This window comes from Panthera uncia, chromosome D4 (assembly GCF_023721935.1).
Source record: "Panthera uncia isolate 11264 chromosome D4, Puncia_PCG_1.0, whole genome shotgun sequence".
NCBI lineage: Eukaryota > Metazoa > Chordata > Mammalia > Carnivora > Felidae > Panthera > Panthera uncia.
In genome coordinates this window covers 65,158,928-65,170,931 of record NC_064807.1, presented here as the reverse complement: position 1 = coordinate 65,170,931, position 12,004 = coordinate 65,158,928, and the positions used below count along the sequence as shown (strand labels likewise).

Genomic DNA, 12,004 nt, shown 5'->3' with positions numbered 1-12,004 from the left:
TGAGAACTTTTAACTTCGGTTCTCTCAGCAACTTTCAAATATACAATATAGTATTGTTAACTGGACTCATCATGCTGTATATTATATCGCAAGAACTTATCTCATAACTAGGAGTTTGTACCTTTTGTCCACCTTCACCCAATTATCCCTGTCCCTACCCTCTTTCTCTGGCAACCACCAATCTCTTCTCTGTTTATGAATTTTGTTTTTCTAGATTCCACGTACAAACAAGATCATACAGTAGTTGTCTTTCTCTGATACTTCGCTTAACATAATGCCTTCAAGGTTCACTTATGTTGCCACAAATGGCAGGATTTCCTTCTTTCTTGTGGCTAAATAATATTCCATTGTCTCTCTATATATACCACATCCTCTTATCCATTCATGCCTTGATGGATACTTAGGTTGTTTCCATATCTTGGCTATTGTAAGTAAAGCTACAATGTACAGAGGATGCAGAAATCTTTTTGCCATAATGATTTCGTTTCCTTCACATAAACATCCAGAAGTGGAACTGCTGGATCGTAGTATGGTAGCTCTATTTCTAATATTCTGAGGAAGCTTCATCCCATTTTCCTAGTGGCTGCACCAATTTACATTCCCACCAGCAGTGCGTATGTGTTCCCTTTTCTGCACATTCTCATCAGCACTTTTTGGCTCTTTTCTTTTTGATAACAGCCATTCTAACAGATGTGAAGTTTTGATTTGCATTTTCCTGATGATTAGTGATGTTGACCACCTTTTCATGTACCTTTTGGCCACTTGAGTATCTCTTTTGGAAAAATGTCTATTCGGTTTCCTTGCCTACTTTTAACTGGATTATGCTACTTTTTGCTATTGAGTTGTAGGAGTTCCTTACATATTTTGCCTATTAACCTCTTATCAGATATATTGTTTGCAAATATTTATTCCCACTCTATAGGTTATTTTTCATTGTTGTTTCCTTTCCTTTGTGGAGGCTTCTAACCTTGATGTAGTCCCACTTGTTTACTTTCACTTTTGTTGGATTTGGTGCTTCTTGTGACATATCCAAAAAACCATTGACAAGAGCAATGTCAAGGAAGTTTTTTTCCCATTTTCTTCTAGGTGTTTTATGGTTTCAAGCCTCACATTTATGCAAATACATTTTGAGTTAATTTTTGTGAGTGGTGTAAGATAGAAGTCTAGTTTCATTCTTTTGCATGTGAATATCCAAGTTTTCCCAGCCCCACTTATTTATTTTTATTTTTTAATTTTTTTAATGTTTATTTTTGAGAGAGGGAGACAGAGTGTGAGCGGGGAAGGGGCAGAGAGAGGCAGACACAGAATCTGAAGCAGGCTTCAGGCTCTGAGCTATCAGCACAGAGCTCCACACAGGGCTCAAACTCACGGACTGGGAGATCATGACCTGAGCTGAAGTCGGATGCTTAACTGAGTCACCCAGGCACTCCATCCAGCCCATTAAAGAGACTGTATTTCCTTTGTTCAGTATTCTTGGCTCCTTCGTCAAATATTAGTTGACTGTTTATGCAGGGGTTTATTTCTAGGCTTTCAATTGTTCCATTGGTCTATGTGTCTGTTTGTATGCTAGTACTGTATTGATTAGTATAGCACTATAATTTAGTGTAAAACCAGCAAGTGTAATGCCTCCAGCTTTGTTCTTCTTTCTCAGGATTGCTTTGGCTACTGCTTTTGACTGCTTGGTTAATGACGTTGAACATCTTTTTAGCGTGCTTGTCACCTGTAGATCTTTTCCAGGGAAATGTCTATTCATGTCTTTTGCCCATTTTCTATTTGGATTTTTCTAAGCTGTTGAGGGTTCAGGTTCTTTATCTATTCTAGATGCTAGTCTTTTGTCAGACATGTTGTTTGCAAATGTTTTCTCCTGGTCTGTAGCTTGACTTTCCATCCTTTTCTGGTAGGCTTTTGCAGAGCTGCAAATTTTAATTTTTGATGAAGTCCAACTTATCAATTTTTCCTTTTATGAATTGTGCTTTTGGTATCAAGTCTTAAGAAAGAGCTCTGCCTAGTCCTAGATCATTAAGATTTTATTTTTTTCCTGAAAGTTTCGTAGTTTTACATTTTAGTACATTATACCTGAGTTCATTTTTGTATAAAGTATGAATTTCAAGTTGAGGTTATTTTTGTTATTGTTGTTGAGATGGCTATCCTTGCCTCCACTGAATTGCTTTTGCTCTTTGATCAACAATCCTGGTGAGCACATTTGTGTATCAATTTCTGGCTTCTTTATTCTCTTCAGGTGATCTATGTGTCTCTTTACCAATACCACACTGTCTTGATTACTGCATTAATCAAGGGCTGCGTAATGAAGACTGGGTGGCTTAAAACAGACATTTATTTTCTCACAGTTCTGTAGTCTAGAAGTCCAAGATCAAGGTGTTGGTAGGGTTGGTTTCTTCTGCAGGCCTCTCTCCTTGACTTGTAGATGGCCACCTTCTCTCTAATCTTCACATAGTGTTCTCTCTGTGCCTGTCTGTATTCTAATCTCTTCTTATGGGACTCGGTCATATTCGATTAGGATCCACCCATATGACTTCATTTTACCTTAATTTTAGAAATACTATACCGGTGGCAAGATGGACTATTTTGCCAGGTTGCTTATGAATGTTAGTGGCTATAACAATATCTACTGCAAACTTCAAGAATAAACACAAATATCTCATGTGATTAAAAAGACTTTATTCATCATCCCAAACTGATTATATATTACAAATTCTGATCAAAATAATAATATTAAAGGTATTTTCAGTAGTACCACAAACTACCTGTACCTGAAAATAAAACCAAATAGTAAACTGGTAAGCATACACTGAAATTTACCCATGTTTAAAATATCACTTTGTTTAAAAAATTCACAATCATGTTTTTCTGGTTATAAAGTGGAACGGACACACAAATAGCTACATACGATTTTCATTTAACAAACACATGAACTATTCCCCATGCTCTCAATGAGTCATCAAAAGACGACAAAATCTTGTAATTCTTCTTAATGGTGCGGGAGACAGTACATTGTTTTATGTAACAAAATACAGTACTTCTAATTCTCCTCATGCTCCCTTTCAAACCCACTGTGAGAGCTGCTTGTAAGTATACAACAGCTTGGTTGGCTAATGGGTTTCCACATAATCTCTACATTGGGTTGGGTTGGGGGAGGCCAAGGGGGGGTATCCTAACCTAGAAGTTCTGTAAATACAGAAGCAGAGATTTGTCATTAGGAAAATGTAGACTTGCCTACTTTAGTACTGGTCCTGTGAAGAGGTATCACTATTGAACTGGCCTGTATGACTTATAAACTATCATTAGATTTTAGCCTGTGCAGAGAAGCTTACAAAAGCATCACACACCCTGTTGATTCTTGCCTGGGACAGAAATACAAATTTGATGGAAAAAGGTGGAAATGAGTATTTTCATCTCTCCTTTATTAAAACACCGATAGAGACATTCATCAGCACTGATAGTTATATGAAACTAAGTATTCCAAATTCTTTCCCTCTGTAAATCATGACTTACATCTGATTTTGGCTGGGTAGAGATTTACTAACAAGGAGATGAGAATTTATCTCTAGAATATACTAGAATATTAAAGAAGAAGCCCGGGGCAGAGCAAGTACCAAACGTACAGAGGTAGAGAGAGTAAATTGCTTGGGACGAAGGAACTAGATAACAGAAGGGATCATATAAGGAGTCTTTAGGAGACAAAAGTTTGACCAATAAAATGAAAATACAAGTTCTATTTAGAGGAGACAACTCGGTAATGTCTCTGAATTCATGAACCATATAATTTGTCCTTTAATGCCTTGATACAATGAAACAATTTTTTTTCCTAAGCAAATTCAGTCACCCAACCTCCTAAGTAAGGTTCATGTTCTGAACCATAGTTACTTCAATCCCATTTGAAAAATAATTAAAAAAGAGACTTGGAAGTAGGAAATGGAACATCTCCTGAGTAATACTAGGCCCAGTGCTAAGCACTTTATTTCATTTTATCCTAAGTGAAAATCCTAAGAAATACACCTCATCTCCCCAGTTCACTTTGTGGAAAATGAGGCTGAGAGGTTCTCTGCCAGAAATCCCACACGATGAAGCTAGGATTCAAATTTGGGCCTAATTCAGAAGTTTGTGGTCTTTTTAAACCAACATGCTGACTCCCCTAAGTGAAATGTTAGAGGTGTCCTAGCCCAGGTCTTAATGACAGAGGAAGAAGAGGAGGAAAGAGAAACCCCTGCTGGGACATTTTTTCAAAGATATCCTTTTGTCTGGTCAGGAAGTGGAGTTTTCCCATGATAATTAAGTATCAGGAGTTGGGAATGTGGCACTTTCTCTGACTAGATTTTGAGGGAACATTTCCCATGGCGATTTATAATACTGAGGATGAAAGAATCGTTCATTTTCCAGGAGGTGAAACTTGGGGGAGACTTTCTTAGGCTTGTGATACTGGGTGAGGTGTTAGGCTGGAGTGTGGAAATTCATTCCAAGTGTGCTTCTCAGATGCAGCTCTGGTCCCCAATCTACAAACCCCCGCTTTTCTATGCAACACCCTGCTGTCCCATGTGCCATCAGAAGCTTTGCAGCCATGGTAAGACTGGATACAATGGTTTGGGGTCACAAAGAAGGAGAGGAATGAGCACAGTTGAATTATTCTCAACTACTTGTATCCATAAGAGGGTATCAATAAGGGAAGGAGGAAGGACTCTTGGGAAGTGGGTGCTTAGCAGATTGGTGTTGTTTCCTGGGGAGGTGGATGGGGTGAAGCAGCAATGGGATGCATCTTGAACTTAAGAGAATCAGGTACTCCTGGATGTTAAGAATATCAGGACCAAAGGCTGATGTCTCCAAACATGAACTATTTTACCTTTTGGAGATATGGCATTTTGCAGATAAAGGTATGAAAGCAGTGTAAGTATTTTGGACAAGAAAGAAACACTCCTTCTTGATCTCTTTGTCACTTTGGGTTCTCAATCTGGGCAGAAAGATACTAAGTGAGGAATGGCAGAAACACCCTGAAACCGAGTCCCTAGGCACAGGATGACTTCTCTGCCAAATATCTCAATCAGAGTTAAGATGCTGTGCCATGATGCACTGAAACAGGGACAGGGCCCAAAGTCATGGCACTCCTGAGTTTTAGCCTCTGTTGTTTATCAAATCACTCCTATAGCTTACTGATTTAGCTACAAAATAAGGAGAAAATGAATGTGACCCTCTAGTCTTTAAGACTCAAGAGCAAGATGATTTTCCCTCAAGAGTTAACTTGTTTGGGGAGGATGGTAGACATTCTGCCGGCTAGTGGTCATATTTCAGGGTTTGTAGCTAGGGAATCAAAGAAACTGGCCATCCCACTGCCCGGCTTCTTAGGGATGCTTGATTTTGAGAACTGCAGTTTTATTCCAGGGGCCAGGTATCAGTAGATGCAGCAGAGGGGAGAAGGCCAAGTACTCCCTGCCTTGAGAAGGAAGAGTGGCCACCTGTTGTCAGGTGGGAGGTTATCAATCTTGCCTCTCAGGATCTCTCTGGAGACATCCATGGGTGCCTAACCTCCAAGTTACTATAAGAGGTTTTCTCCTGGTAAGCCAAAGTGAACCTCAAAGTGGTCATATTAGGAGAACTATTGTTGGAATACTAAGGTGAAGGAAAAAAAGTGATTTGATGAGGTGTGATGGTAGATTCACCCAAACCAAGGTCTCTGGACACTCAGCACAGTTAAGAACTGTCAAGAAACAACAGGATGAAGTATGGCTGAATCTGTATCAGAAGCAAGCCTGGCGTTCAGAGTATGGGGAAAAGCTCTCACTCCCTCAAACTAGGGTAGGACCCAAGAGCTGAAGCCTGTGAAACCAGAAGGTAGCCAAGAAAGGTACGTTAGCTGCCAGTGATCTATGGAGGGAAGGATATAGAACCTGTGTCAATGAGGCCAAGACATCTTAGATTTTGGATACTTTAAGACGTTGGACTCCAGGGACAGATAAAAGAAAAATAACCTAAATAGGAGCGGGTAAGAGCGCTTGGTAAACAGTGGAAGCCCCAATTTGAAATGGGCAGAAATGAGTATGCACCTTTGTATGCACTTCTAGATGCTAAGCACAAGCAAATGGTCCTCACTAAGCAGGGTGGATTCTGGCCAGGAACGTTATTGTTATTATCTGATATTTTTTCAACCGTGAAAAATTAAATTAGGTTCAGCTATTTAGAATTTGGGTATGATTTCTATGGACTGGTTTTCCAGCAAAGGGAAAGCTGATTACAATGGCCTGTCATCTGGGGACAAGTTTACTGGTAATCTATACGTGTCACTGAAAACCTAATGATGTTAGTTATGAAAAGATCCAATGATGATGCATGGAAATCTCATCCCAAGAGAGGAAGGTCAGTGGTTACCATCTATTTAAAAAAGGTTTTGATGTTTTGAAAGTATAGAGTAGGGTGGTTGCTGGTCACTTGTCCCAACTTTGTTTTAGGAAAACTCAGTCAAGCCCATTCCCTCAGACCTCTGGTTTCCATTTCTGACACTCCTATTATTCTCTGGTTTTAGAGGAAAATCTGTGATCTTGCCCAGAAAGTTGTCCTAAGCAGCCTAGACAAAATGTAAGACTCAGCCTCCTTCCTGGACAAAGAAAAAGCGAGCAGTGCTTATTGTGACTACGTATACCTTTACCTCTCACTTGGAATATGTAATTAAAGTGACCCATGAAGAGATGAGGGAGACTGAGTCATCCTAGCCCACTCAGAAACATATCCTGAGGGCGCAAAAGGAAACTGAAGGGTCTCAGAATGGGTGGTACTTGATAAAGCAGGGAAGTCTGCGCTCTTGTCCCATCAATAAGCAACAGATAGAACACTGAGATAGAATTGGAATGGACACAGACTTTACAGACACTATGATGTGGGGGTGGGACAGGGGAGAAAGCATTTCTCAGGTTTGCCATTTATCTTCCTTTTGGAGATGTGAGAGAGTACTGGAAGAGGAAAGGGAACAGGTAGGTTTACATATCATTTAAATTTGTTTATAGGCCATGAATGAAAGATATGGAACTGTAACTGATCAATGAGTACAATGAAGAGTACAATTAGAAAAATTAGAGGTATTTCCATTAATATTTTAGTGTTAACATTAAAATTGGGAGTACAAGGATTATAAGTTCAGAAAATATTAAAGTCCATGAATAGCTCATATTTCCACCTAACAGATGGTTGGGAAAGAAATAAGGAAAGTAAGTTTCATGAAATGACAACCCTTTCAAAATCCTGTCTGGTAGCATGATCTCACTTGAATGATTTGTTAACAAGTGCTATAGAGGTCAGTGAAAATATTCTCACAATGGCTGGAAATTTAAGCTTCACACAAGCATAAGCTTTCTTTTCATTTCAAACATAAAAATAGAAAATGTATGGAAATTTGCATATCTTTGACAAAGTTAAAAAGAAGCTCTTGTTCTCTTGTAGAATGATGCCCTGTGCTCTAGATGAACTCCATATCAGGTTGCTTGTAAAATGAATCTGCTAGCATCTTTTCTTGAGGCCATCTAAAGTGTGATCACTTAAATATTAACTCAGACTCTACAACCTTAAAAGCAGCACTAACTAACATACAAGCTTCACTGCTGATAACAGCAACGGGCTATTCTTTTCTACGAGTATATCCCTCCTTAGCTTTGCCCGATAAACCTGTGTTCCAGTCCAGGCATTATCTAAAATCTTGAAAGAACATCGTATTCTGTATGAGCTCTTCAAAGGGTGAGGGTGTTTCCCTCCAAGGAAAATTGAGGTGCTTACCAAAGGGAAGGGAAAGAGAGACAGGCACGTGCCTCACTCACCTCTGCTCCTCCACTGTAACCTAGCACTGCACCTGGCACATGGGGGCTCCTTAACAAATGTAGAATGAGAGGATTAAATCAGATGGCTCAGAGGTTAAGACTCTCTGCGTCTTCAAACCTGACATATATCTTTGGCTCCTACTTACGTTTGACACACAGAGATGTATCTTCTTAAACAGTTATCCACCTTTGTTTCAGACGAGGAATTCTACCATTTCAAGTTACTGTCTCAGTATAACTGGATAACCTCATCCCACTCAGAAATAGGCCAGACTCCATTGGGCCGTACATTGGGGGGAGAGCGCTTCCAGTCCCATGTCTTCACGGGAATCTTCCAGGTCTTACCATAGTTGGCTTCAATGTAGTCAATGGTTTCACAGGGCACATGAATCTTCATGTCTACAAACTCAGTCCAGCACAGTGTAAACTTGGGAAATAGGTACCTGCGGCAAAACAGAGGCAATGTGGAGAGGGGTTAGCTCAAGAGTAAAAGTTTATCTCAGGAACCCAGTTGCTAGTGCACTTTGGGCTGAAGGAAAGGCCTCTCCCACTCAATAGCTTTGGGGACAGACAGACATGGTGGGTATTTTGTTGTTTCTGAATGTCCAGCATCCCCTTCCTCTTCTATTTTTTTTTAAGTTTATTTATTTAGAGAGAGAGAGAGGGAGAGAGAGCACCTGTGTGTGGGCAGGGGAAGGGCAGAGAGAGAGAACCCAAGCAGGCTTTATACTGTCAGCACAGAGTCAGACGAGGGGCTGGAACTCACGAATCGACTCGTGAAATCATGACCTGAGCTGATATTGAGTCAGATGCTTAACCGACTGAGCCACCTAGGCGCCCCTCCCATTCCTCTTCTAATGTTGACAGCACCTCCATTTGCCTCTCCTTATTCTCTATGGTTTAGGAGGGGCTAACCCAACCCCCAGGCCCCTGAGGTACAAAGACCCAGGTGTAACCAGTACATTATAGTGACTGGATCAGGGATGGGAATATACACAAATTAGGCAAATAAAAGTCAACTCTGGGATTTCCGTTGGGACTACTGGAGGAAAGAGGCATTCTTTTTTGCTGAGGTTTCTAAGCTGGTGAGATGGAAGCTGAGCATCTTTGTTATCTATTAGCAGAAAGAGCCTGTCTGAGAATGAAGTCAAAGCAAAAAGCTGCCAAAAAGTGGAGGAAAAATGATAGAGCTCAGAAAAACCCAGGGAAGGACTTGGATTTAGCTGTGGCCATTCCTTAAACATCTCAGGTAAATAAATCCATGAATATATAGATATTCTTTGTTTCCTCAAAGTTTTATTTAAATTCTAGTTAACTATTCCTTTTTTTTTTTACAACATTTCTAATACTTGCACTTCTTCATTTTTTCTTAAAGTTTATTTATTTATTTGAGAGAAAGAGTGTATATCAGTGGAGAGGGGCAGAGAGAGGGAGAGAGAGAATCCCAAGTAGGCTCTGTGCTGTCAGAGCAGAGCCCGAGAAGGGGCCTGATCCCACAAACTGTGCGATCATGACCTGAGCTGAAATCAAGAGTTGGACACTTAACCGACTGAGCCACCAGGCACCCCAATACTTGCAATTCTTCATACATGGAGGGGAGGCACGTACAGAAGTGAGAATGGAAACAAAACCTTTCTACTCAGCCAGACAACCTGAATCAAGCCACACTTAAGACAGCTTTCTGAGTAAAGCTTCACGCACCAGCCCCCTCCTCAAACGCAGGAATCGAGGTCTAATGCTTGGCTGTCTGCACCTCAACAATATCTCTCTTAACGACAGCTATACAGACCCATTCTTCCTGCCCTGCTTTTATTTTACCACTTGCCCCCCTCCTTTTTTTTTTAAATCTCTGTTCTCAGCCACAAACTTACTTTCTTATTTTTAATAGTTCACACATCATTAAATCCCCATCCAATTCAAACTACTACTGAAAGAAGCCGACGACACAACACTAAAATAAGCAACACATGTGTGAGGTGAATCTTCTTTTCTCTTAGAGCCTGGATTTCCCGAGGATATACAGCAAGCATGACTCCAAGATGCATTCCCAGGCTTCTGTCCCTTAAACCTATCTGTAGTTTCTGCCTTTCTTTCATCTCAAATGCTAAAGAACATCTCGACACCAGCCCAGGCAATGTTAGTTATAATGAATCTTACTCTGTCTATAGCAGAACTATTTTAACTAGCAGGTAAGTTTGAGAAATCAAACCAAAACACATTTCTTAAATGAACTCTGGATCAGTAAATTAAATTCAATATATTACAAAGGAAAGCTAAAATGAGCAGGTTCATTAGGTTTAAGTTTATATTACAGCCCTATATTCTGTGTTGATGTTTTCTGAGGAATGTTTCTTCTCTTCACAACATGAAAAGAACTTTCAGTAATGAGATCTGAAGTGGCAATCGCTGAGATCACAGAAATTTAAAATATCAGAGGATTAAAGAAAAAAGGAACAGGAAAAAAGCCAGATGTCAAAGCATAATCATTTTGTAGAAATGGGATCTAGCTGGGATGTTCTCCAAGGAAAGGTCAGTTCTCACGTATTCTGCGGTTAAATATCATGTTTTACCACCAGATGAACATAAAGCCATACATGAAAAGGAGAGGCTGAACAAATTCTAAAGAAAGCAACAAGTTCCTTCTACCCAAACCAATGGGTGCTGGCAGTTAATAGACAATCCCAGCTGGCTTCTGTGAAAAAACGGCCACAGAAAATCTCAGAGCTGAGGAAGAAATAAGATACAGCATAGCTCTACCATCTGCTGGTCCCAATTTTATTCTGCACACTCATATTCATGGAAATGCTTATTTTGTCATCAGGCACAGCCATCCATCACTGGCCTCCACCCTCCCCTATCAGATTCTGGTCACCAGAATGTCCACCTGTCCCCTCCTATCAAGTTGACACACTGAAGTTGAAATGAGGCAGAAATTACGGTCTATTTTGTAACCTAGTCCAGGAAATCCCTCTCGTAAATATTAGCCTCTACAGTCTATCAAAGAAATGAACATAAGAAAAATCACAGGTCTGGGATATACAGGGTGGATGAGAATACCACAAATTTTACAACAGCAATATTTTAAACAATGAAATGTTCGAATGAACAAAACCAAAACATTAAAACTACATATGCAATGTTAAAAGTAATTCAAAGACAATTTAACCGAAACGGTCATTTTTGTTCTTGAATGGAAATACCCCTAAATCTTTGTGGTTTTCTTTTCACTTAAATAATTTTCAATTCGATCAGCAAAAAGAAAATTCCAGCTTCCTAGGAGAAGAGGAAAGATAAACAAACCATAAAATGTGAAAACAGATTGTGAAATGGGATTGTGGAGAGGAAGAGGGGGGGTGGGTGACAGAGAACAGCACATGCCATGTGCTCTGTCCAGGTTACCAGTAAACACTACGACTGGACCACACCATGGGTCTGCGACCTTACCTTAGCTTTGAAAGCTAAGATTCTGTTTGGCTAAGCAGTTTGTACTTGAAAGCTCTGAGACAGGATCTAAAATGGGAACAGATTTCAATTCGAACCTAGTAAGTTCAAGGGATCTTTTCACATAAACAAAAATCCTTCCATTCACATTTCTATTTCATACCACATTCATTTTATCTTTGCATAAAATAGTAATTAGAATTAAGAGTTAGTTTGGGGGTTAAAAAAAAAAAAAAAAGAGAGAGAGAGAGAGTTAGTTGGAGTAGACCGGTTCCATTTTTTTCTCCTCACAGACATCCTTACAATCTGTAAAACCACTTACTGGTGGTGGGATAAAGTAATCTCACCAGTTTAATTGTACAACCTATAGACATTATTGCTAAGTGAAAGACATTGCTTTTATTATTACTAGGTAGCTAGGCTAAGTGAGACAGAGACACCATCAATTGTAACTGAATCTGACCTTTTTAAACATAATTTGCATTAGACTCTGAAGTTAAAACAGCAGAGCCATGGTCTTAAACAAGAATTTCCTGTAAAACACCACAAATGGTTTACTCTCATTGTCAGTTTGGTCTCTTCTTTAATTCTTAATTTCTTTTTCTTGTGTTATTACAATGCCTAAGCCCTCTAGCATTTGGCTTAATGGAAGCAAGGATAGCACACAGTTTTTGTTTGTTTCTGATTTTAATAGAAAAGCTTCTAAAAAGTTTACCAGCAAATATGATTGCTCACTCTAGGTTTTTGGTATA

At 39.6% G+C, this 12,004-nt stretch overlaps 1 protein-coding gene and 1 long non-coding RNA gene across 5 annotated transcripts in view; one reads left to right on the top strand and one right to left on the bottom strand.

The window, feature by feature from the left end:
- The window catches only part of FKTN (fukutin), a 67,324-nt gene that overhangs the window by 1,673 nt on the left and 53,647 nt on the right, over positions 1-12,004 (bottom strand). Inside the window, exon 9 of one of the 2 annotated variants that reach the window (XM_049627393.1) lies at positions 8,157-8,254. In XM_049627393.1, coding sequence (XP_049483350.1) covers positions 8,157-8,254 — 98 coding nt within the window. Of the gene's footprint in view, positions 1-2,659; positions 8,255-12,004 lie in introns of those variants that run through there. The other variant, XM_049627385.1, reaches the window with a different exon arrangement.
- The window catches only part of LOC125920275 (uncharacterized), a 38,615-nt gene continuing 33,497 nt past the window's right edge, over positions 6,887-12,004 (top strand). For all 3 annotated transcript variants that reach the window (XR_007456995.1, XR_007456996.1, XR_007456998.1), the window contains exons 1-3: positions 6,887-6,974; positions 8,933-9,060; positions 10,185-10,340. This is a non-coding gene — a long non-coding RNA (uncharacterized LOC125920275). The remainder of the gene's footprint in view (positions 6,975-8,932; positions 9,061-10,184; positions 10,341-12,004) is intronic.